Below are 25,683 nucleotides of genomic sequence, written 5' to 3' on the forward strand. Positions count from 1 at the left end.
TCCACATAAGCTCTTATTTCCAGTCACCAGATAGATTATTCAAACTTAAGGCACTGCAGTATCACCTATATACTACATTTATACTATTATTATTTCATAATTATACTTATAATCAATATATCTGCGTTCATTAAGCAGCTCAGCTCAGGTAGGTGAAACAAAACATCTGCTATTCTCTTATTTTTGTGTGTGTTTGTAGTGATGTATTTCATACAGAGGTGTGTGTGTGTATATATATATTAACATATATACATACATATAGAGAGAGAGGGGCTGCACACACAGCATGCATGCACACCGCTTTGTTCTGCAGCATGTTTTTATTTATTTATTTCTTTTATTGTTGCAGCAGTGTTTTAGCAGGTAGAGATGATTTGCATGATTTCTTTGCACCACATGCTGGAGGGGATTTTTTGCGTATTTTTGGCAGCCTGTGTGCTTTATTTCAGACACAACAGTTTTGTTTTAATAAGCAATATGGGTTTTTGTTGCATTGCAATGTGTGTTCATGTAGTAGTCAGTGCCCCCCCCCCCCCCCCCCCCTTTAGGACAGGACTTCCTGGATGTATCATGGGCTCAATAACATGTTGTTTGGCTGGAAGCCAGGCTGAGTTAGTTTGGGTCAGTGTTTGTGTGAAGTCTTGGTTGAAGAAGGTGGTTAGAAAGCTGCAGACTGAGGATCTATATATAAATATATATACATATATACATATGTGTGTATATTTGTTGTAGGATTTGTGCACCTTTTTATCTGAAACTCACCAGATACACACAGTAGAGCGATGTAAATGAGGACTTTATTATTATAGTAAAGCTGATTTTCTTATTGTATTTTTCATTCTATTTGCTTAAATTTCAAACCCAAATCTTGATCCTGATAAATGAAACCAGGCACCTGTAGCACACATCATGCTGCACACATTCAGTGGTGGTAGAAGTATTCAGGTATTTACCCGAAGTAGTAGTAGTACTACAATGTATTTAAATACTCTGCTACAAGCAAAAGTTTTGCACTCAAAATCTGACCTAAGCGAAAGTACAAAAGTATTGGCATCAAAATATACTTAAAGTAGCAAAAGTACACATTATGTGTACTTTTACTTATATACATTATTCACTTAAATGTTGGAGCTGGAGCTCATTTGAATGACTTCATATACTGCTGGGTAGTTTAATCAATGATAATACAGAGAAGATGGAGTACAGTAAAAAGTACAATATGTACCTCTGAGGTGTAGTACAGTAAAAAGTACAATATGTACCTCTGAGGTGTAGTACAGTAAAAAGTACAATATGTACCTCTGAGGTGTAGTGTAGAAGTGTGTAGTAGCTGAATGTTGCAATACTCATGTAAAGTACCTGAGAATTGTACTTAAGTGCAGTACTTGAGTACATGTGGTTCCACCACTGCTCACACACAACACTAAATCGGTCCTCCAGCCTTTTCTTCTTCTTCAGTCTTTATTGTTTGCAGTATTAATATCTCATGTTGACGGCTGCTCCGCTGTAGTTAAGAGGCTTTTAATCGGTAATCTCTCAGATCCATTGAGGCTCTTAATTAGCGCTTTATTGAAAGCAGGTGCACGGCGAGATCATCCCGGTGAGCCGGCGGTGCTGAATGGGATGTGTTGGTCTGCACCGGTTCCCTCATTCAGAGAAAGACGTCACTGTGAGGAGGTACGAGCAGCCGAGCTCCTGACTGATGATATCATGAGTGTGTTTTCATCTCTTCTCGTGTGTGTGTGTGTGTGTGTGTGTGTGTGTGTGTGTGTGTGTGTGTGTGTGTGTGTGTGTGTGTGTGTGTGTGTGTGTGTGTGTGTGTGTGTGTGTGTGTGTGTGTGTGTGTGTGTGTGTGTGTGTGTGTGCCACAGTGTTGAATATTAAATAAGAGCTGAAACGAAGAGCTGAGTAGCTGAAAGTATTGTCAAAAAGAGAAACGTTCTGGTGTGTTGATTGTCTTTTTCGATAGTGACGTGAATATATTTGGTTGTTGGTCAGATTGTGTGATGGGCAGCTGGTCGATGAATTGGTGTTTATTTGGTTTATTATGTAATAAAAGTCTAATGCAGTCTAATACAGCAGTCGGTTTGTTTGTAATGTTTTACATTTGGTCTTTAGAGAATCAGCTGTGATCATGTTGGAGGATGACGTTTGAGCTAAAATCGTGTTACGATGTACTGACAGGTGTTCCTATTATTTTGTACACCCCATTCATACTACTGAGAACGGGCTAAACTACATAAACACCTCTCTTTAGTTTGACATTTATTACTCACAAAACGGTCAATTATTTACTTTTGTGTGTTTCATATCGTAATACATTTTAAATATTTGGGTTAACTCTCTGAACTGGCGGGATTTAAAAGCATGTTTTCTTTAAACAATCGCCAAATCTACACCGTGTATCACAACCAGAAGCTGTACAATTATCATCAGATGTTCATCTTTCTGACGGTCTTTGAACGCATCATGTGTGACGAACGCTTCCGTCAGAAAAAGCAGCAAAACAAAGCCCAACATGGTGATACCTCAGCAAAATATATTATTCTACATGTTTCATTATAAACGTCTCCTCTAATAAAGATGATTTAACATGATTCTGTTAAAAACATTAAGTTGTGAAACTATGACGTCATGATTGATTCATCTGAGACCAACAGTCATGTGACCACAAGAGAGAAACTCTGACTGAACTACAGGAAGAGAACACAGAGAGGAGAGGAGGAGAGGAGAGGAGAGAGAGGAGAGGAGGAGAGGAGAGGAGAGGAGAGGAGAGGAGGAGAGGAGAGGAGAGGAGGGAGGGAGAGGAGAGGAGAGGAGAGGAGAGGAGAGGAGAGGAGAGGAGAGGAGAGGAGAGGCTGAAACATGTTAATAGTTTAATATTTATAACATGTAGATCCGCCATTTTTACCTGAAACGTGAGCTGAAGTACTTGAGTTCCTGGATCCAGATCAAAGAGCCTCTGATTCATGAACACGTCGCTCTGACAGCTGATACATGATGTGAAGTGTATTTGTGTGTTTTCACTTGAAGTATTTAGTATTTCATCATCTTTCCCTTCATTCACACAGTAATCTGTGTTTCCTTCCAGACTACAATTGATTCTGAGCTTAACTGAACCTGATCACAGCTTTTTGTGGCTCCAGATGTAATCGTCAGCTTTGAACTAATCTACGGAGGCTTCAGTGAGTCTGGATTAGTGCTAATAACTGAGCTTTGATTATCAAACGTTTAAAGTGTTTCATAATCTCATATTGTTACTGAGGAGTGAACGCATCACAGAAACATGAAACACGATCAACAGGTCGCTTTAAAGAAGAACCTTTGATCAGGTTCTCATGTTAACGGTGATTCCTGCAGAGTGGAGTTTGACTTCTTTGGCAGCAGCGACTGTGGCTAAGTGGTTAGCGGGGCCATCCTTCAATCAGAAGGTTGGCGGTTCGATCCCCGGCTCCGGCACGGCTAGTTGTACGTTGATGTGTCCTTGAGCAAGACACTGAACCCAGAAATTGCTCCCGTAGCTGTTCCTACGGTGTAGAAATGTGATCATGTTAATTAAAACATTTTAATATAGCAAAATGAGCCAAAAGCTTTAAATGTTGTCTAAACAAAGCGTGGTCATTGTTCTCTTTTCCTCAACTCTAATCTTTACAGCAGCTACCTCAAAACCTCCTGAAACCCAAAAACCCACCCGTGGGTTTAAAACGCATGTTTTTCTTTTAAAAAATCACCACAATGACACAACTAATCATCTCCACAAGCTGTTAGCGCTCAGCTTTACGACGATCCTTGAAATCATCGTGTTCGCCAAAAGCTTCCGAGACGAAAACCAATCAAATCAAAGATATTATGATTTTGATTTACTTTATTCTACGCGTCTCAGTTCATTTTTAAATTGGGAAGCAATTAATGACGGACCAATCCGCTTCCTGTGAGGAGCTACGGGCAGCTAGGGGGCGTGGCTTAGCGGCTTAGCGGCTCCTGAGGAGGTTAGCGTAGATGCTACATTAGCATTAGTTCTATTAGAACGCATTTCTAGATGCAAAACGTGTTTTCTCTCTCTGCCCCCGACTCGCTTCGATGAGAGTTTGATTGACAGGTGGTTCATCCAATCACTCGATTTTTTTCTTTTTAAATAAATATTTTCTAATGACGGTTCTGTGTAAACGAATCATCACAGGGTTCAGGTTAAAACACTTGAATATTTAGATTCTATTGTGGGCGACGGACTTGAACCAAACCTTCGGTTGTTTGTTTTATCTGCTTTTTGCACATTAAAAGCTTGAATCGGTTCAAACACAGCAGCTGAAAGCAGAGAGTCGGCTGACGGTTGATGGAGTGTTTTAGTGTGTGAGCTGGAGGAAGAGGAGGAGTAGAAAGAGAAGGTCGGGAAGTTAAAAAGGAGAGAGCGTCGTGTCTTTGCTGCAGGCACAGTGTGTGCAGACATCTTAACAAACCTCTGTGATGGAAGGCACAAGGTGCCGTCTGGAGGCTGAAGAAGCCTTTTGATAGGAGCGAATTCAGGTAGAACGGTCATGTGATTATTGCAGCAACCCTCCACAAGATGTGACCCAAATCTGCAAAAACCAAAGAGGAAGAAATGAGAGGAGGAGGAGGAGGAGGAGGAGGAGGAGGAGGAGGAGGGAGGGTTAGCATGTTAACTGTCAGATAAAGGAAAACGATTAGATGGAGACGAGATGTGGAGGATAAATAGAAAACCTGTGGCAGAAATAAAAAACACGGCGTTAATAATAAATTAAAGCTGCAAGCAGCATTGACCGGGCCCTCGCACATTCACGCACGTCGAGGGTACTGGCAGGACTCTGGAGGACGCTGCCGTGCGTTTCTTTGACCATCAAACACTGCGTGCATGAGTTAGATGATATTTCCTGCGTCGACCAGCAGCGTAACAAGATCGCGTTGACAGGTCTTAGGCCTCAAATGTGTTGAGGGTACCTCCAATACAATCATAAATGAAAGCCTGTTAAGATCATCAAGAAAATGAATGTGCGTGAATGCGCTTCAGTGTTAGTAACATAACAGACTGTCAGTTTACTGGGATGGGGTTCAACTCCCTGCAGTGTCCTGATTTTATTTGGACTTACATGAAAGTTAAGAAAACAGTAGTATCATTTGCTTTTACTTGAACACTTTAATTTAACACCGTTTTCTTTTTAAGCTCTTCTGTAACTTTAGACTGTTTTGTGAAGCATTCATTGTGACATTTAACCTGATTCTCGTGTAGAAGCTCTGGACAGATCATTTATACTAATGTCGACTGATATGGTTAGGATAACCTACTGTTATCTAACTTTTGCTCTCCAAGCATCTTAGTTTGCACATATTTAGATCAGAGAAGTCTTTTTCTCATGGTGTGCCCACAAACCCTTCTAATAAGTTCAGTTTGGGCCGCTGTATTTATAGAATCCTGCTTACGTCCGTGCTTATCAGTAGGTGGCGCTATGACTATGAGTTAATATTGGCATGCAGAAGTCCTAAAGTCATGACAGTCAACAACCATGTCAAGTTTGGGACAGTTTTGACAAAGTACAGTAGAGTTACAACAGCTTGATGGATGATGGTGAACCATGTAAAATGGCTGCCACACCAAATCCACGTCGTTTGATGAAACCTAAAGCTTTTAGTAACTTTTAATCACTAAGGTCTTGAGATAGTTCCGACCAAATTCTAAGTTGATCTGATTAATTCCCTAGGAGGAGTTCGTTAAAGTAGAGCGCCTGGAAATTGCACAAACGACGCTATAAATTCATACAAAATTCAAAATGGCTGACTTCTGGTTGGGTTTAGAGCTTAGACCCCTAAGACCTTTTTTTAAGTCTATATGTGATACACCTACTTCCCAAATTTTATACATCTAGGTGAGACGTACTGCGAGGGCTGCATCGGCGAAATATTGTAGGGGGCGCTATTGAGCCGACTTGCCACTCTGACACATTAAAGTCACATCAGATAACTACATTCATGATTTTAAATGTGTTTGACAAGTTTTGTTATGTTTTGAGCATTTTTAGCCCCTCAAAAACACCTTCATTTTTCATGGCGAAGAATGCGTTGCCACGGCAACAGCTTTTCACGAAACAACAAGTTTTGAGTAACTTTTCATCACAAAGGTCTTTAGATTGTACTGACCAATTTTGAAGTTGATTCGATTATTTCCCTAGGAGGAGTTTGTTAAAGTGCAGCGCCTGGAAATGACAAAAACGACACTAGAAATTCAAAAGAAATTCAAAATGGGTGACTTCCGGTTGGGTTTAGAGCATGGTCCCAAGAGACTTTTATTTAAGTCCACATGTGATACATGTGCCCACCAAATTTTGTAAATCTATGTCAAACGTAGTGCGAGGGCTGCTTCGTCGAAATGTTGTAGGGGGCGCTATTGAGCCGATTTGCCACTCTGAATGAATAAAAGCATTTTATATCACTACATTTTGGGATTGTAATCTGCGTGCAGAGTTTGCTTATGTTTCGAGCTTTTTTAGCCTCTCAAAATGACCTTCGTTTTTCACAGCGAAGACTGCGTCGCCACGGCAACGGCGTTTGACGAAACATCAAAAGCTTCATGAACTGGCATTATGAACTTCTTACATTTGTGTGGAAGTAGTTTGATGTTGATCTGATTTACCTACTAAGAGAAACAAGGCAAAGTATAAAGTCTTTAACTTACTGTTACCAGTAGGTGGCGCTATGACTATGATTAAAAATTGGCCTGCAGATGTCTTCAGGCCTGGAGTCTAATCAAACATGTGAAATCTGGTAAAGATCTGATGATGTGGAGTCGAGTTACATCAGTTTATTCGTTCATGGCGAAGGATCGAAATTCGCCGAGCCGCCACGTCGCCGCCCTTCGACAACTTCTTACAATCTTCACAATGAAGCATGATCAAGGTCTTAAGGCTTTCCTGGCAACATTTGAGAGGGATCTGATTAATCTGTGAGGAGCAGGATGTCAAAGTACAAAACGTACAACTTCCAGTTGCCAATAGGTGGCGCTCTTACTATGATTCTACATTTTCATATAGATGTGTTCTGAGTCGGGATGATATGACATATGAGAGATTTGGAGCAGATTAGACAATGTACGGCCGAGTTACAACTACTTCCTTTTTCATGGCGAATGGTGTTTTTTTGACGCCACGCCACGGATACATAGTACGATAACTTTTTGATCTTTGAGTAACATTTCACTGCCAAGGTCTCAAGAGCATACTGACCAAGTCTGAAGTCGATCGGGTTCAATCTCTAGGAGGAGTTCGTTAAAGTATGATGCCTTGAAACGGTCCAAAAACGTCATACACTTCAAAATGGCCGACTTCCTGTTTGGTTTAGTGAAAAATTCCAAGAGGATTTTTTGTACGCCCCATCACGTTCCACATACCTAGCAAATTTCATACAGCTAGGTGAAACCCAATGTTGGGGCTACTCAATAGGGGGCGCTAGCGAGCCAATATTTCAAAACGCAGCTGGACACCCCAATCAGACTGCAATTTTCACAAATTCTGGCTTGCGTGCAAAATTTCAAAATGTTGCCAGAATCCCAAGCACCTCCTTTTTGCGACGAAACATGAAAAATAATCGGAAGAATAATAATAATAATAATAAACATTACGATTACAATAGGTCCTCCGCTCCGACTACGTCGGTGCTCGGGCCCTAATAAATGTCAGAAGACGAGGATTCCTCCGGCGACTGGTTTGTACGTCGGCGTGCTGCCGAGAGAAGAGTTCTCATCTCTGTTCTCTTAAATTCCTTTTGAAATCAGAGAGCTAAATTTAGCCCCCCCCCCCCCCCCCCCCCCCTCCTGTGAGAGGTATCAGAGCTACAGCAGTCATAGTGATAGGCTAACGTTCTGATGTGCACACACACACACACACACACACACACAGATTAAAGTGGCTCTGAGTGGGAGGGCGCTGTGTCTTTTGTGCACACGGTGTGGGCTACGGCGATGATGAATTGTTGCTGTGCAGCAAATGAGCTCTGAGTGACCGTCTTTCTTCATGTGTTGTGTCTTCCTCCTCTTCCTCTTCCTCCTCCTCTTCCTCCCTCTCAGGGATCCTCTTGAGGACAGTGGGGGCTCTCGAATGATCCCCCCGTTCATCCGATGAACCCCCTCAACTCCATGAAACCTTCCCTGCCTCCCAATCCGCAAAGGTACACACACACACACACACACACACACACTGATGTGACATTAAGCTCCGTGTCCTCAGGTGAACCATGTGACGCCCTGTATTTGTTGTGGTTTTGTTGTGGATCCCAGGGGGGCCTGTAAGTTTCTATGTGGACCGCGGATTAATCACACAGTTTACCGTTAACCATCAGAGTGTAAATAAAGTTTAAACGTTAACCATCACAGTGTAAATAAAGTTTTAACGTTAACCATCAAAGTGTAAATAAAGTTTAATCGTTAACCATCACAGTGTAAATAAAGTTTAAACGTTAACCATCAAAGTGTAAATAAAGTTTAAATGTTAACCATCACAGTGTAAATAAAGTTTAATCGTTAACCATCACAGTGTAAATAAAGTTTAAACGTTAACCATCAAAGTGTAAATAAAGTTTAAATGTTAACCATCACAGTGTAAATAAAGTTTAATCGTTAACCATCACAGTGTAAATAAAGTTTAATCGTTAACCATCACAGTGTAAATAAAGTTTAAACGTTAACCATCAAAGTGTAAATAAAGTTTAATCGTTAACCATCACAGTGTAAATAAAGTTTTACTGACTCAGTAGAACTTGTGTTTCTAGTCACTGGTCTCTGATCAAGTTTCATTGTAAACAACCAATCAGAGGAGAGCTAGTAACGTTAGCAGCACCGCTAATGGCTAACCAACGGAGGATCACTTCAGTGACATCATGATGCCTTCAGGCTCTGCTCAGTGAACATGAGTACTGGCTGAAGCTACATTATAACGTTATCATGATGTGTTCTTTAACAAATACAAACATAATGTAGAATAACAGAATCCCTACACTGAGACTGGTTCATATAAAGGATCAGGACTACACTGAAACTGGTTCATATAGAGGATCAGGACTACACTGAGACTGGTTCATATAGAGGATCAGGACTACACTGAGACTGGTTCATATAGAGGATCAGGACTACACTGAGACTGGTTCATATAGAGGATCAGGACTACACTGAGACTGGTTCATATAAAGGATCAGGACTACACTGAGACTGGTTCATATAAAGGATCAGGACTACACTGAGACTGGTTCCACAGTTGACAGCATGAGGCTGAGTGCAGACCTCCAGCCGAGCGTCACAAAGCAGATCATTGATCGCTCCGTCAGTGAGTCACTCTGTTTCTGTCCCACTTTGTTTTTATTGGCAGACCAACTGACACACTCTAAACATCTCAACGGACAGGAAGTAGGATTACTTTTTTGGGAGCAACTCAATGTCAGACGGCGGCTGGCGTTCTGATTCCTTAATTTAATCCAAAGAATTCAGAGCTTTCTCTCTGAATATCACCTCCCTCCCCTGTCGTTTATGTGTTGTGTATACATGTATTAGCTATCGCGGCGTAGCTAATGTGCCGGTCGTAGACACCTCGAGGGAAACGGGAGCTGCTGGTGTTCGGAGGGTTAATGTGGTTTTCCCAGTAGTTTCCTGTTTGAGGTTCAGAAGGAGGAAGCGGAGGGTAACCTCAACCGTGGGATCAATAAACCACGTTCAGGTCCAACCGTCGGCTCAGCGAGAGGACGACGACGTGTTATCGACCTTTTTTACTTTGCTGCTGCAGCACAAATAACGAGGAAATAATAAAAGCATCATGTGTGAAACGTTCCTCCTGGAGCTCCCCTCACTGTCGCAGTGTCTCTCTCTGCTTCGTGTCTCTGCAGCAGCGACGGCCCCTTCCTGAATGACCCAGTCTCCTGGCAACCAGGAACCAATCAGCACCCAGGATCTCTCTCTGTAGTAACCACAGTGTGGGGCGTGACCAATCCCACACACAGCCAGGTAACACATGTCTCTTTATTCTCTTAGTCCTCATGGTGTCTGTGCAGGAACGATGCAAAAGCAGCTAAATATATATAAATTAATAATAATATCACACTGCAGGAGGAGGCAGAAAACCCTTTGAAGCCTAGATATGACTACGTAATATGTAATCTCTGCCTCTCTCCCCCCGTAGGTGTTTGGTTCTCCCATGGGTCCGGGTGAGAGCTCCGGTGGTCACATGATGCCCGGCGGTAGCCCCGGGATGGGCCCCGGTATGAGCTCCCAGTTCATGGGTCAGCAGTCGTACGGAGACGTGTCCAAAGGTTACGGCCAGCCGGTCATGTACGGACGACCCAGCGCCGCCTACAACCCGGCCTCGGCCTACGGGGGGAGGTACGCCGCCTCGTCTGCTTACCCAAAGTCAGTCCGCTCATCCTCTCATTCCCACATCTCATCCCAAATGTCTAAAGCATTCACTTGTTGCAGAACTCCACAAAACAACAGATTTGTGCTTTTTGTTTCCAGTTTTGTTAAAAAATAACGCTTATTATTATTATTATTATTTTATTATTAGTAGTATTTTTTTATTATTTTTATTATTATTATTATTATTAGTCTTATTTTATTATTTTTTTATTATTATTATTTTTTTTTTTTTTTGGTTTCCTGTTCTTTTGATCGTGGAAAGAAAATGCAAATCATAAAACCTGAAATGAGTTTGATCATGTGACACTGTGTCTGTTTTAATGTGCTCTGTGGTGTTGTTTCTGTGGGGGGGGGGGCGGACTCTCTCACCCACTGCTCTGACTCATGCTGGTGACGAAACCACGCACACACACACACACACACACAGTCCACCACTCACCTCCCCTGTCTCCCCCCTCTCTGTCTCTCCCCCCCCCCCCTCAGTTACTCTGGTAACGGTGGCGGTGCCGGTATGGGGGTGCGTCCGCCCTCAGACTTCACTCAGGCTGCTGCCGCCGCCGTCGCCGCAGCCGCCGCCACAGCAACCGCCACTGCTACGGCAACCGTTGCAGCAATACAGGAGAAACAGAACCAGGAGCTGAACTATGGCCAGGTAAATGTATTTATATATATATACTGTGTATATATTTATATTCATTTATATATGTGTGTATATATAAAAAAAAATCTATTTTTTTATTTGTATATATAGTTTTGTATATATATATTTATATATTTTTTTTTATTTGTATATATTTTTTCATTTTTATATATATTTGTATTTTTATATATTTTTTTATTTGTATTTATATATATTTTTTTAATATATTTTTTTATTTTTATATATGTTTATATTCTTTTAATTTTAATTTTTTTATATTTATATTTTTTTATATATACATTTATATATTTATTTATACATTTATTTATATATATATATATATATATATATATATACATATTAAATTAATTATAATTATATATTAAAAAATTATAATAAATAGAAGTGGAAGTTTTAGTGTATGTCTAATATTAATTGTTTATTTTTATATATTAATTTATTGTTTATCATGAACAGGTTGTTGGTGAGCAATTTATTAATGTTTGGTGTTCTATGTTTGTATATATGTATTAATCTACAGGCCCAGTATGACATAATACATTCATAATAATGATGAACTTCTGCTTGTTTTTGGTCCTACTTTCTCTTTGAGTGTGAGACCTTGAAGTGGTTTTTGATGAATCCAGGTTCACACTCGAACACTCGGTGAGCTTTATTTTTACCCCCTGCTGTCGTACTTCCCTTTCCCCTCCCAGATGGGTGGAGCATCCTCTTACAGCACCCAGTTCCTGTCTCACGCGGGCCCACGTGGTCCTCCGGGGATGGTCTCCTCCAGGCCCGGACCTCCACCCTCCAGCGGAGGCCTGTATCCGACCCACCCGGCCCAGGCTCAGAAGATGCCCCAGCACGGCGGTTACCCCGGTCCACAGCAGGGCCTCAAACGGCCTTTTCACTCGGAGGTCAGTCACGCGTTGTTATCTTAAAGGGACAGTGCGCTTAACTCTGCATCTCTTTCTTCTGATCCTCAATAAACTGTGTGTGTGTGTGTGTTTGTGTGTGTGTGTGTGTGTGTGTGTTGTCTCCAGGGTTTCCCGGTGCAGCAGTACGGCTCTGGTGGGATGTCGGGGTACCCCACCCAGCCTCTCCAGTACCCCTCTGGTCCTCAGCAGCGGTGCGCCCCCTCGCCCTCCTACCCCTCCAGTCGGATGCCTCTCATGGGGCAGTACGGCTCTGGATCACACAACCCGGGACAGTTCCCCCCCGGAGCCGGACAGCCCAACCCTCCTCAGTACTACAAGGTGATCCTCCTCTTCAACAGTAGTTACTATTAAACTATACTTCCTGTACATATATACATGTTTCCTGTCTGTGTTCTCCAGTCGGAGCCGTTTAACGGTCAGGGCAGCCTTCCGTCAGGAGGAGCAGGAGGATACAACGCCTTCACACAGGCCGCAGTCAACGGGGTAAGTCCTCTCATCAGCCCTCTGAACCCCGTTTTAAACCGTCACACACCGATGTTTGGGGGGAAACGGACGCTCTACGTGTTCATAGTTTCACTGAGGAGCTCACAACTTACTGTTTTTACACAATCTGGTTAAAGTGAACGCTTTATTTTAAATGAGACTAAATCAAGAGACTAGAACAAAATGTTTTTGATTAAATATCACAAATTTATGCTTCGTTTTGGCTGCTTTTTTCTGACGGAAGCGTTCATCACACATGATGTGTTCAAGGACCGTCTGAAAGATGAACATCTGACGGTGATGTTGGTGTTTACAGCGTCAGACTGTGATAAACGGTGTCGTTCTGGCGATTGTTTTGAAGAAAACATGCTTTTCAACCCCGCCGGTGTGTGTTTTGGGGTTCAGAGTGTTCTTCTGATGAGATGCTTTGAGGTTCTAAACGCTCCGTCCTCTTCCTCGTCTCTCAGCCGGGTCGGGGGGGAGTGATGCCCGGATATCCCAGCTCGCCGATGGGAGGGAATCCCACGCCGCCGATGACGCCCGGGACGTCCATACCTCCGTACCTGTCCCCGGGCCAGGACACGAAACCCCCCTACCTCCCACAGGACACCAAGCCCAACATCAACGCCCAGCAGGTCTCCACAGGTGAGGCGCCTCACGTCACAACGTCAGCCGCTGTAGTCGCTGCGTCTGTTTACTCGTACGTCGTTTGATTTGAAAAAGTAACAGAGCGGCTGGATGAGACTCGTCTCGGTATATAAAAAGCCGCCTCTTGTTTTTCCCGTGGAAGGAAACCCGAGCGACGACCTGCGGCTGACGTTCCCGGTGCGAGACGGCGTGGTGCTGGAGCCCTTCAGGCTGGAGCACAACCTGGCCGTCAGTAACCACGCCTTCCAGCTCAGGGACTCCGTCTACAAAACACTCATGTTGAGGTAGGACCACTCCGGAGAAGCTGCTGCTTTTATAATGTCTGGTTTAATGTAATATGTCTAAATATATCTATATATATATAGATATATTTATAATAAATAAATGTTCTGCTCACAGTCCAGCCTGTAACACATGTGGCTTCAGAGAGAATTCAGAGCTCAGTGTTCCTCTTCCTGAGAGAAGAAGAGAAACAAACCAGGAATGTCTGATAACCCCACCCAGTCTCTCTCTCTCTCTCTCTCTCTCTCTCTCTCTCTCTCTCTCTCTCTCTCTCTCTCTCTCTCTCTCTCTCTCTTATATATTTATATATATATAACCCCACCCAGCCTCTCTGTGACCGCTGTGTGTTGTCGCCCCCTGCAGGCCTGATCTGGAGCTGCAGTTTAAGTGTTACCACCACGAGGACCGACAGATGAACACTAACTGGCCCGCCTCCGTTCAGGTAAGCCTCGTCTCCGAGTGGTTGAGGTGGTGCTCTTTCTTTCTTAAATGATATTATGGATGTTTTTCTAGTTTTATCTCTAGTTTTAGGAGGACTGATTCTGTTGATAATCGCTGTAGAGATTTCATACCTCCTGTATGAATATATTCACACATATATATATATATATTTCTAAGGATATAAGTTACTACTACGGAAGCCCAGAGGGACATTGAATATAAATGTCATACAGCTTTTTTATTTAATTATTAATATGGTCATAAAATGCCCAAACAAGTATGTGAAAAATTAAATTAAGTGCATTTATTATTGCATTTATAATAGTAATGAAGTCCAGTGAGGGCTTCTATATACTGCAGTGAGTTCAGTGTTAATGTTGTTGAACGCCCATATGAGTATGTGAAAAAAACCTTTTTACTCAAACACAACATATACGTGGGAAAGTATAATGATAATGTAAATAAAGACGTACTTGTCCTTTACTTGACGTCGTGTTTTCCGTCTCAGGTGAGCGTCAACGCGACTCCTCTGTGCATCGAAAGAGGCGACAACAAAACCTCCCACAAGCCCTTGTACCTGAAGCCGGTGTGCCAGCCGGGACGCAACACCGTTCAGATCACAGTGACCGCCTGCTGCTGCGTAAGGAGCCTCGCTTTCCCACAATGCAACACGTGTCTTACCTTTTTTACATTGAAACGCATCAGATCCCACGTTGACCCCGTTGTGTTGTCTCTTTGCAGTCCCACCTGTTCGTGCTGCAGCTGGTCCACCGGCCGTCCGTCCGCTCCGTCCTGCAGGGTCTGATGAAGAAGAGGCTCCTGCCGGCCGAGCACTGCATCACCAAGAGTGAGTGAAATACAGACAATATTACTGTATTATATATCATAACATACTTATAACAGCTAAATAAAATGAATCTGAGAATATTATCAGAACTCAGATAAAGCAGAGGAACATTTTATCTTTGATTTATCATCAAATTATTAGAATAAATTAATTAAATTAAATCATCAGCTTGTTTTCGTGTCTGTAAATCTTAAAGGAATTCACTTTTTTCGATGTTTCTGTTTCAGTAAAGAGGAATTTCAGCAGCGGGACGATCCCCGGGACCCCAGGTCTGAACGGAGAGGACGGCGTCGAGCAGACGGCGATCAAAGTTTCCCTCAAATGTCCGATCACGTTCAGACGGATCCAGCTGCCGGCCAGAGGGCACGACTGCAGACACATACAGGTGAGGGGGGGAATGCAGAACCAAAGTACGAGTTCTGCCCGGCAACGTTTAGCCGGTGCTGTGCACACATATGAGGCGAGGCGGCACAACGAGCTGATTTTTGGAAGACCGGCCTGCAGGTTCCCCCGGTCTGCTGCACCAACTACGGAGACAGAACTGAACCCTGACTCCTGTGTACCGTTACACCCCGAAAACAAACACCTGCACATGCAGATAACTCCGGGTTTCTACTCATTTAGAACCGGTTCCTGCTTAGAAGCAGGTTTACTCACACTGATGTCTCTTACTTCGTAGTGCTTCGACCTGGAGTCCTACCTGCAGCTTAATTGTGAAAGAGGAACCTGGAGATGTCCCGTGTGCAAGTACGTCCTGCATCCAGGTCTCGTTGCACCTTTTTCTAGAACCAGAACTTGTCGGCGTGAAACGTAACCGCGTGTCCGTTTGTTTGGTTCTCAGTAAAACGGCGCTGCTAGAAGGGCTGGAGGTGGACCAGTACATGCTCGGGATTCTCGTCTACATCCAGAAGTAAGTGTGTGTTTGAAGTATTAAGAGTTCACGTGAACGGATTCGTTCTCAGTGTTCTGACCCGCGTGCGTCGTCCTTCCCTCAGTTCTGACTACGAGGAGATCACCATCGACCCGGTGTGCGGCTGGAGGCCGGTGCCCATCAAGCCGGACCTGCACATAAAGGAGGAGCCCGACGGCCCGGTGCTGAAGCGCTGCCGCACCGTCAGCCCGAGTCACATGGTTCTGCCCAACGTGATGGAGATGATCGCCGCTCTGGGCCCGGCCTCGTCCCCCTACCACAGCCTGAGCGGGGGGGGCCGGAACACGCCCGACTACACCCGGCCAGGTAGAGGATACCAATACTACTACTACACTGTACTAATACTACACTATACTACTAGTACACTGTACTAATACTCTGTTACAAGTGAAAAAAAGTATGGAAACGAAAATGTACTTAAAATAAGAAATGTGAAAATCTAACCTGTAAAGTAACTTTAAGGTAGAGGAGTAAAAAGTACAACATGTACCTCTGAGATGTAGTGAGAAGTATAAAGTAAAGTACCTCAAACTTGTATGGAAGCTCATTTCTGCCAATTTGAGGAAAAAAGGTCGTCGTCGTTATAAAGACTTAGTATCTCAGAATAATGAGAGTATTTCTCAACAAAGTACTGACATAGTATTTCAGTATTTTGAGTTATGTCTATTTTCTCATCAAATTGGCGGAAATGAGCTTCTCTAATCTGTACTTCAGTAATTGTATTCGGCTTGTTTATTCAGATAAAACAGATAAAAACCAACAAGATCTTAAAAGTCTTAAACTGAACACAAAATCAGTTTTTGACGCTACTTTGATGAACAATCAGAGATTTCTCACGTTTGACTATTGTAGGAAACTTTTAGGGCACAACTCAACAACATATATATATATATAAATATATATATTATATATAACAGGTCGAGTCATTTATAGACACTTTACTGCAGAAAACTTACATTTTATACCTCCAAGGTACAGAAGATCTCTATTTATCTGTGTACTTGTGACCTCTCTGCACTGTATACACTGTATGTGTATGTATGTATATATATATATACATGCTGTACACAGTCTCTCTTGGATGGGAGCTGACCCAGAACGATAGCACGACGTCCTCTGAAGCTCCACAGCTGGAGGCGTTTTCCCTCCTCCGGTTCTCCAGCCGGCTGTGTTTAACGCTGGTTTTGTTTTTATTCAGGGAGCCAGGGATTCTCCAGCCAATCGGGATTCACGGACTTCCCCAACACCCCCGGCACCCCGACGCTGGGAGAGTACTCGTCCTCCGGACCTCCGCTCCCCTATCAGCCCGAGCAGGTTCCACACTTTATTCTTACTCCTCCGTTAACAAAATAAAAGCCTCTTCATGAGCCTCTTCTGTTCGGTTCACTTGCTTTAATGGACGAGTCTGAATAGACAGCAGCCTGAGGGCGCGGAGGGTTCAAGAGGTAAAAATAAACTCTACCGGCGAAGATAAAAGAAGAAGAAGAAGAAGAAGAGGAGGGATGTTCAGTTTTCTTTTTCTTTATTAACTCAGTAAATCCCACAAAAATACCCAAACCACCAGTGAAAGAGGTGCTGAAGCGCCGCTTGTGTTTGCAGGGATTCACACTTCTTGTTAATTAACTATTTAGGTTTTGTCTCGTAAATTTACGACTTTAATTTCAGAGTTTTTCTTTCTCACAAATTTGTGACTTTATAATCTCAGAATTTTCAAATGTTCTAGTAAATTTACCACTTTTAACCTCGTAAATTCAGAATTCTTTCTGAATATTACCACCTTCCTCTGCTCTGCGATTAATCTATTCTTCTTTATTCTAAAACAAATAGATAACCGTCTTCTTTAACCTCTCTGTCTCTGTCATCACATCCGTTTTAACTTCAGAGTCTTTAAACACAAAGAACAACCGACTCCTCCTTCTTCTTCTTCTTCTTCTTCTTCTGATCCGTCACCGTCGGTTCGGTTCCTTCCCTCCCGGCCCGATTGGGTCTAAAGGTTCTGACAGTTAGCCGCTGCATTCGTCACCGGCACTGACTGTCTCGTCCTTCTGGCCCCGTGAGCTCAGTTGAAGAGCTTTTAGCTGAACCTGAAGTAGACAAACACTCCTCTCACACCGGCTGCCTCGGACAGCCGCTCGGCCGTCACACACTTCTGGTGCTCTCAAGAAAAAACACACCAACAAGAGCTCCGGGGCGCCGCGTTGACCCTCTGTGAATCTGATGTGTTGTTGTTTATTTACTTACCATAAAATAAAGATCCTCTCGTCTCTTTGGTGTCTCTTCCTGATCTCCAGACGTCTCACTCTGGACGAATCGAACACGCCCACAGCATCCTGCAGCAGCACGGCTCGGGCGTCCACGGTAATCAGGGCCTCGGCGACGCCGGCAGTCCGCTGCCGCAGCGGAACGTCGGTACCCAGAATGCCCGGCTGCAGAGCGAGGGCCCCTTCGTTCTGGGAGGCCCCGGAGGGGAGGGCGCCGATCACGCACTAGACGTGAGTGGAACCGACCTGTTGATCATGTGATGGCAAGAGCTCAGAATTAAGGAGTCTGTTTGTAAACTGAGGGTTTATGAAACTCTGAAAAATACTTCTAATCTCTGAGAGTTAGATGAGAAGATCGATGCCACTCTCCTACTTATTGTAAATAAGAAGCCGGTTAGCTTAGCTTAGCATAAAGACTGGAAACGGAGGGAAACGGCTAGCCTGGCTCTGTCAAAGGATAACCAAACCTCGACCTGATGGCATCTCCAAATCTCTTACAAAGTTCTACCGTCATGTAGATTATTATTGAGATTATTACAGCATATTCACTTCTGAAGCCTGCTCCTTTGTTTTCGTTTCAGTTTAATCTCCTTTTAACTTCCTCTATTTTGTTTAAATAACTCGGACATTCTCTCAGATTAAAGTCTTACATTTTCGAGAGAAAACTCACAAATTTACGGGGAAAAAAAAAGAAACTCGGGGAAAACTTGTGTATTGTTTTTTTTTTTTCTTCTTAAGGACCCACATCACTTCACTTTGCACGGTTGGATCAACACCACAAACACCTCCGGTAAACACTGCGGTAATGTGAGCCGCCGAGTGCAAAATATATGAATTATATTAGAATTCATTCATGTTCAGACAATAACACAAAAACAACGAACATGAAAGAGAACAAAGTGTGTTTTGCATCTTTCAGGACCTTCTAACCAAAATAACTCTGCTGGCTGGCGTTACCACGGTGTTGCATCATTTCTCACTTCTTTTCCTTGCAAATGTTTCGACTTCATTCATTCATTTGATCTTCATTAATCAGAGAGGATCTCTTTGAGATCTATAATCTCTGTAACGAGGTGCTTCTTGGCCAAGATGGCCGCGTAGAAGTTTTCCCACATTTAAACACAAACAGATTAAAAACGGTGAAAGGTTTTTAAAAACTACGTTAATTATCTGACGATACTCGAGGTTTTTGTCCAGAGTTTTTTTTATTTTTCACTTGCAAATTTGTGACTTCATAATCTCAGAGAATATTTAAGTTTGTTTTTGGAAATTCATGGCTTCAAATTTAGAGAATTTCTTTGTTTTGTTTCTAGCAAATTCGTGACTTTAATCTCCGAGAACATTCAAGTTTCGTCTCGTAAATTTTCTTATTTCTCACGAATTTTAGATCCTTTTTCTTTTACAAATTTGTGATTTTATAATTTAAATTTCGTCCCGTAAACGTACGATTTAGATCTGAGGGTTTTTTTAGGGGTTTTTTTTCTCGTAGATTTATGACTATAATCTCCTAAAATATTCAAGTCGTAAATCTACGACTTAAATCTCAAAGAATGTATGAGTTTTTTTCATCGCAAATCTCAGAAAATTGTCATATTCCGTGTCATGAAATTACAACTTTAATCTCAGAGTTTATGAATACTACGACCTCCTCTGGCTCCGTGCTCATTTGTTTTATTCCTTCTACGGCTCTAATCCACCGTCGTACTTCAGCGTTTGATGAAGACGTCTCTCTCTCTCTAACCTCTCAGTCCGGACTCTTACAGCTGTAATCTTGGTATTTTAATTTAACCTTAAACTCTGCGCCTGTCGTTGAAGCTTCTTCCTGAACTGACGAACCCGGACGAGCTGCTGTCGTACCTCGGCCCCCCCGACCTCCCCAACAACAGCAGCGACGACCTGCTGTCTCTGTTCGAGAACAACTGACCGCCTCCATCTTCCAGCCGCCGCTTCGCCGTAGCCCCGCCCTCATTGGTTGAAGACGACGCCCCCTGTGTGTGTGTGTGTGTGTGTGTGTGTGTGTGTGTGTGTGTGTGTGTGTGTGTGTGTGTGTGTGTGTGTGTGTGTGTGTGTGTGTGTGTGTGTGTGTGTGTGTGTGTGTGTGTGTGTGTCGTTTGAAGCGTCCTGCTGTACTTTGAGCTTCATCCCGTGCAGCAGGATGCAGAACTCTCTGCAGACCAGCATTTTTAAACTATAGCACAAACCAGCGGCTGAAGGCTCTGAACACGCAGTATTTAAGTTGTAGCCGGTGGAGGCTAACGGAGGCTAACGGAAGCTAACGGAAGCTGTTTGTGTGGATGTCAATGGAACGTTAATTCAGCAGTGGTTCCCAAACTCCCCTTTTTTACTGCACATGCACATTCCTGGTAGATCGCCGTCTTTCTACCGTTTACCTCAAATATTCAATCATCAACATTGTGTTAAAGTTCCCAGAGATGTAAAATCCTTCCTTGTAATATTTACCCCCCCCCCCCTCCTGATGCAACCTCCCCGTTTGGGAACCACTGCATTCAAAGTAAAAGCTTGTGATATTCGTTTATTCTTCTATATTAATATTAATCCCATGAAAAGACCAAAGACTCTTATTTCTCTGATTGTCCCTCCTCGTCTTCTTTCCTCGCCTCCTCTCCTCACGTCTAAACGCCTTTACAAATTAAAAGCACGTAAAAATGCAACGTACTCTCCTTTGAATATTATATATCTAGGGCTTTTATTGTGAAAGGTCTGCGCTTCCCCTCGAGGTTGAAAGGATGATCAAATATTCACGTTCTTTCTGAAAGAACCACAAAAACAACAGTTTAAAAAATATATATTGAAATATATTGAAAAACAAACCAAGTGTAAAAGCCTTTAGTCCTTTAAGATGAGAGTGGAGGAGGCAAGGAGGGAGGAGTCAAGGGAACAGACATTTAAGGAACTGATTAAAGCCGTCGGTTCTTACTTATTAATCTCTAAAAGAACCAGTAATCTCCTGAATCAGCTGATCTCTGTGGCTTTTATCAAACAGAGCATTTGTTGGGGACTATTTTCAGCGGCGGATGAATCCACATGTGGTGCTCTAGTGAGTGTTTGTGTGGTTGAGCCAGAATAAACTACAGTGATGAAGATGAGGAAGATGAAGGGACAGAGTTGGTAGAGTTTGGATCTTTTCGTGGGATTAACGGACAAAGAGAAACTCAGAATATCACCGGATGAGTACGTTGATGTAAGATAAGGGCAGCGGAGTGAAAGAGAAAAAATAAACAGATGTACAAAAGTATTTCTTTTTTAAGAGCTGAAGTTTGGGAGCTGAGTGCTTCAGCACTGTGAATATATATATATATAAAGAACCGCTGTGTGTCGTGGCTCTTTCTGCCATTGGAAGCTCTTGGTATGTTTTTAAACAGGTGTCCTGGACGTGTATAACCCATCAGCGCTTTGGGTTCGTGTACTGTGTAATCGGCTGTTTTCATTAGAGAACGTGTGTGTATCAAATGAATTGTTAATCATGGTAATTTTAATGTTATTTAGTTGGATAATGGATCATCGTTGGCACTGTATACATACTGTATGTTAGAAGAATTCTAAAGCAATTGTAAAAAGGTCCCGCGGTGACGTAGGAGGAGGAGGAGGAGGAGGAGGAGGAGGAGGAGGAGGAGGAGGAGGAGGAGGAGGAGGAGGAGGACGAGGACGAGGACGAGGACGACGTGTTCTTAATACTTTCTAAAAAGATGACGTTTGTTTTCTACGAACGAGTTCACCGTCGCGGTCCAACGAGGAATAAGTCGAGCAACACAATAATGTTATTATATTTGGGAAATTATGAACTTATTTAACTGCAAATTTGTTAGAAAAAAGAAGGAAAAACTGTTTTTTAATATGTAAACTATTCCACATATTTTGTAACACATTGTAATTGCCATTATTTTCTATTTATTTTTTAATCATAATCGTCATTGTACCTACAGTTACCTTGTCCCTGAATCTCAGAATTAAATCACTTTATCTGAAACCGGTTTGTTCTGTTGTTTCTGTTTCTACATTAAACTTCATTTATTCTCTACAGCGTCAAACTCCTCACATGGTTTCCTTTCATCACGTGTTTGAGGCTAAAGCCATAAAATGATCGTATATTAAAACACATCTGTATTTTTACTGCAGAACAAGTACTTTTAAGAGTAGAAAATACTTCACTAGAATCAGAATCAGGTTTATTGCCACAAAAGTTTTCACATACAAGGAAATAAACGTAAATATATTTTAATTAAATAAATTAAGAACAGAAAACAATACAATAAACACATTTTAATTAAAAAAAGAATACGAACAATGTAACTGCAGAACTTCTGCTTCTAACAGCAGATTTAATTGTGAATACTTTATCTTTTAATCAGTGTGTACTTTTACTTCAGTAACATATCTAAGTACTTCTTGCTGAAGTACAATAAGTGAGTAAATGATTTAGTCCATTTATTTTATTTTAATCAACTTTTGTTTTTTGACACATTTAAGATAAAATCAGATATAAACTTTATTAATGCTGAAGTTTCATTAAACATTACAAAAGAATAATAATAAATATAAATAATACTGACACCATCGCAAAATAGAACGCAATAGCAATAAGAGTAAGATGAATAAATACAGATTAATACAGGAGCACGTTATAAAGTGTATAAGAAGTGATGCTAACAGAGCTTAATATAAAGTCAAATATTGAGATTTATGATAATAAGTATAAGTTATATTATAAGTTATATTGCATATGAATAACTAGGTTAAAAGGTGTTGCACATAATATTATGATTATTATAGTTGAAAGTGTCCTCGTGAGCTCAACAAACATTCTTCCACTGAAGCCTTCAAACACAATATTTTGGGTGAGTTTGATTCTCGCACCTTTTGCACGCGCACGCCTGTAATAACGACAGACTGCGCGCGTGGTCCGGGTGGATGTTATTTAGTATTTCTTCTCATCATCGCACCACTTCACACGTATCTTCGTTCCTATTGGTCCGTCCTGGAGCCCTCGCAGATAGAACGCGCCTGTGATTGGCTGTCGGCGGCTCCTCTACGTCACCGTGCTTCGGCCCCTCCAGCGCATAAATACGGACCAGAATAGATTGCGTGTCGTTGAAGTGCGCATCTCCATCACGAAGCACAGCAAACACGCGCGTCCACTAACATGGGGAACCCCAGAGTCTTCTTTGACATCACCATCGATGGAGCCAACGCCGGCAGGATCACAATGGAGGTCAGACCAACACTCTGCACTTTGTTTCAGCTTTAAATGTGTATTCATGTGTTTAAAAGGCCTCTGACAGACACACCGTCAACTTCTCTCATGCAGCTTTTAGGCTTCTCTTTGGGGAACATTTTGCATAATATAAAGCCTGCATGTTGTTTGTGTTTAATATCCTGAGATATGATTAATTGCATGAATACAGATGAATCACATCCTGGTGGAAACGCCCAGCAGCAGCAGCAGCACAGCTGGAAGACTAATAACAAACGTTATAGTGCAGTTATAACCTCTGGAGGAGCAGCTTATCACACGTGTCTCCACATAAACACAATCATGAAAAGTCACTTCATCGATGAGGCAATACTCAGAAAATCTTCTCATATATGATACTTAATATCTTTGTGGACAAAACGAGTCATATTGGTCTTTACATTACAGAACAATGTTCACTGTTTTATGACATTTTACAGATTCATCAAAGAAAATACTTGTGATGTTAATCGATAGAGGAGATGTTTTTATCCTTAAATCTCTCTAAATCTGGTTTATTTTAATAAGCTGAGATACATTGTTGCTGCTGAGCCTGCAGACATGTTGAGCCTTCTAGTTTCAATGTTTCAATGTTTCAATTATTCAACTTTTATTTCAGACTCATGAGTCCATACAATGTTACAATGTTACAATGTTTCAATGTTTCAATGTTTCATCTGCTTCTGTCTCTTCTTCACTCACTGAGTCGTCTTGTGTTTTGCAGCTCCGGGCCGATGTGGTCCCACAGACTGCAGGTAAGATTCAACATAAAGGAGAAAGCTTTAGAAGTTCACTGCAGGCAGAAGGAGCCCCCCCCCCCCCCCCCTCACACACAAAATGGTTTGTGTTCGGTCGGGGAAACTCAGCTGAGGATTAGTTGTGAAAGTGGGTCGAGGCTGTGGGTGTGAAGGCGTTGATCAAAAGAACTGCTTGGCTGAATGTGAGAGCAGGAGATGTGCTGCTCAGTGCTACCACTGCTGGTGTTAATGAGAGAATACAGTAGTGTGCTGTATTAAGAGGAGTTATCTGTGCAGTGTCAGTGTGGATGTGCTGTGGCCGGAAGCTTTGGACCAACGTGAGACTCTCATCATCTCAAGAGGGAACTAAATACTGAAGTTCAGCTGCACCTGAGATGCAAAACGACCACAAAGAGACTCAAAACAACCACACAGAGACACAAAACAACTACAAATTAATTAAAAATGACTACAAAAAGTGGCAAAACAACCATGAAGAGACACAAAGCGACAACCAAGACACAATAAACAATCATAAATAGTCTCAAACTACTACAAAGACACACATAACAACCACAAAGATACTTTAAACGACTACAAAAAGATGCAAACTACTTCAAAGAGACTCAAAGATGTAAATGATAATAAAAACATGAAGTAATCAACAGCTGGTGATGTGAACTTATTTGTTTGTATCTTGTTGGTGTGAGTATCTATTTTATTTTACAGAAAACTTCCGCGCTTTGTGCACCGGAGAGAAAGGTTTCGGCTACAAGAACTCCACGTTTCACCGACTCATCCCCAAGTTCATGTGCCAGGTAACGTGAAGGCAAGAGAAGGGTCCCGTTTCCTGGGTTTCACCAGTTCACATGAAAGATATTTGAGTTCTGCTGCCGCAACAATACTGAGTGAACTCTCTTCACTTCAGGGCGGGGACTTCACCAACCACAACGGAACCGGAGGCAAATCCATCTACGGGGAGAAGTTTGCAGACGAGAACTTCCAGTTGAAGCACACGGGTCTGGGCACGCTGTCCATGGCCAACGCCGGGCCCAACACCAACGGATCCCAGTTCTTCATCTGCACCGACAAAACGGACTGGTGAGCTCCGCTCTGGTGCTGCATTCAGGTTCCAAACCAAACAACAGAAAGAGAGAGAGAGTTTGGTCTCACATGCTAATCAGGCCTCCTCCTCCTCTTCCTCCTCTTCTTCTTCTTCTCTCCAGGCTGGACAAGAAGCACGTGGTGTTTGGCAACGTCGTGGAGGGCGCCGACGTCGTCAAGGCGATGGAGAAGCAAGGCACAAAGAGCGGCACCCCGAAAGCCAAAGTCGTCATCTCTGACTGTGGGGAGCTGAAATAGTGCCACAAAGCTCCTCCAGCCTCCGCGTAGCTTCATCGTCCACATCCCAGTTTGAGACGAGTGTTTATCTGCAGCGGGAACCCTCTCTGTCCTCTGACGGTCGCTCCCTGTGTTGATGGTCGTCGTGTAACATTTTGTACCTTCTAACCTGTTCTTTGGGTCCACGTTTCTGAATAAAGTGATGCTGATGGTGTAAATAAAAGTACTTGAAAGCTTACTGTGTTCGTCCTGTTATTGAGTAACACCTGGTTTAATTAATACCATTAATATTTGGTATTTTAATAAAGCAGTCACAATAATATAATTTGATTAATGGCAGTCAGAAGTTAAAGTCCTTAACAACAATAAGATTTATTTATTTTCAGCATTGCAGTTGACACCTTTCACCACTAGAGGTCGGTACAGACATGAACTCGTGTTTCTCATAACTTTGTATTTTTCAGTTTGCTGATTTAAT

The 25,683-nt window shown here is 42.4% G+C and overlaps 2 protein-coding genes across 5 annotated transcripts in view; both read left to right on the plus strand.

Moving 5' to 3' along the window:
* zmiz2 (zinc finger, MIZ-type containing 2) overlaps nucleotides 1-21,467 on the plus strand; it is a 21,946-nt gene extending 479 nt beyond the window's left edge. Inside the window, exons 2-21 of one of the 4 annotated variants that reach the window (XM_079179627.1) lie at nucleotides 8,072-8,172; nucleotides 9,877-9,994; nucleotides 10,170-10,396; nucleotides 10,886-11,054; nucleotides 11,759-11,962; nucleotides 12,089-12,301; nucleotides 12,383-12,466; nucleotides 12,934-13,111; nucleotides 13,257-13,398; nucleotides 13,760-13,838; nucleotides 14,346-14,477; nucleotides 14,579-14,684; nucleotides 14,912-15,069; nucleotides 15,364-15,431; nucleotides 15,526-15,594; nucleotides 15,680-15,921; nucleotides 16,814-16,929; nucleotides 17,907-18,107; nucleotides 18,615-18,666; nucleotides 19,692-21,467. In XM_079179627.1, coding sequence (XP_079035753.1) covers nucleotides 8,123-8,172; nucleotides 9,877-9,994; nucleotides 10,170-10,396; nucleotides 10,886-11,054; nucleotides 11,759-11,962; nucleotides 12,089-12,301; nucleotides 12,383-12,466; nucleotides 12,934-13,111; nucleotides 13,257-13,398; nucleotides 13,760-13,838; nucleotides 14,346-14,477; nucleotides 14,579-14,684; nucleotides 14,912-15,069; nucleotides 15,364-15,431; nucleotides 15,526-15,594; nucleotides 15,680-15,921; nucleotides 16,814-16,929; nucleotides 17,907-18,107; nucleotides 18,615-18,666; nucleotides 19,692-19,702 — 2,619 coding nt within the window. In that variant the 5' untranslated portion in view covers nucleotides 8,072-8,122 and the 3' untranslated portion in view covers nucleotides 19,703-21,467. Of the gene's footprint in view, nucleotides 1-8,071; nucleotides 8,173-9,876; nucleotides 9,995-10,169; nucleotides 10,397-10,885; nucleotides 11,055-11,758; nucleotides 11,963-12,088; nucleotides 12,302-12,382; nucleotides 12,467-12,933; nucleotides 13,112-13,256; nucleotides 13,399-13,759; nucleotides 13,839-14,345; nucleotides 14,478-14,578; nucleotides 14,685-14,911; nucleotides 15,070-15,363; nucleotides 15,432-15,525; nucleotides 15,595-15,679; nucleotides 15,922-16,813; nucleotides 16,930-17,906; nucleotides 18,108-18,614 lie in introns of all 4 variants that reach the window. The other 3 variants (XM_079179625.1, XM_079179624.1, XM_079179626.1) reach the window with 3 other exon arrangements.
* A 1,553-nt stretch (nucleotides 21,468-23,020) lies between these two features.
* Nucleotides 23,021-25,360, plus strand: LOC306710902 (peptidyl-prolyl cis-trans isomerase-like). Its single transcript, XM_079179633.1, has 5 exons — nucleotides 23,021-23,106; nucleotides 23,852-23,882; nucleotides 24,594-24,682; nucleotides 24,793-24,965; nucleotides 25,091-25,360. Exons 1-5 carry the CDS (start codon nucleotides 23,038-23,040, stop codon nucleotides 25,224-25,226), a joined length of 498 nt encoding a protein of 165 aa, XP_079035759.1. The 5' UTR covers nucleotides 23,021-23,037; the 3' UTR covers nucleotides 25,227-25,360.
* Nucleotides 25,361-25,683: the final 323 nt, after the last annotated feature.

Source organism: Pholis gunnellus, assembly GCF_910591455.1.
Source record: "Pholis gunnellus genome assembly, chromosome: 18".
Classification (NCBI taxonomy): domain Eukaryota; kingdom Metazoa; phylum Chordata; class Actinopteri; order Perciformes; family Pholidae; genus Pholis; species Pholis gunnellus.

Bases quoted from the DNA above. Each gene is read 5' to 3' on its own strand.
- LOC306710902 (XM_079179633.1), top strand. From the start codon at position 23,038: ATGGGGAACCCCAGAGTCTTCTTTGACATCACCATCGATGGAGCCAAC. The intron at 23,107-23,851 runs GTCAGACCAACA...TGTGTTTTGCAG, and splicing joins CCGGCAGGATCACAATGGAG to CTCCGGGCCGATGTGGTCCC. The intron at 24,683-24,792 runs GTAACGTGAAGG...TCTTCACTTCAG, and splicing joins TCCCCAAGTTCATGTGCCAG to GGCGGGGACTTCACCAACCA.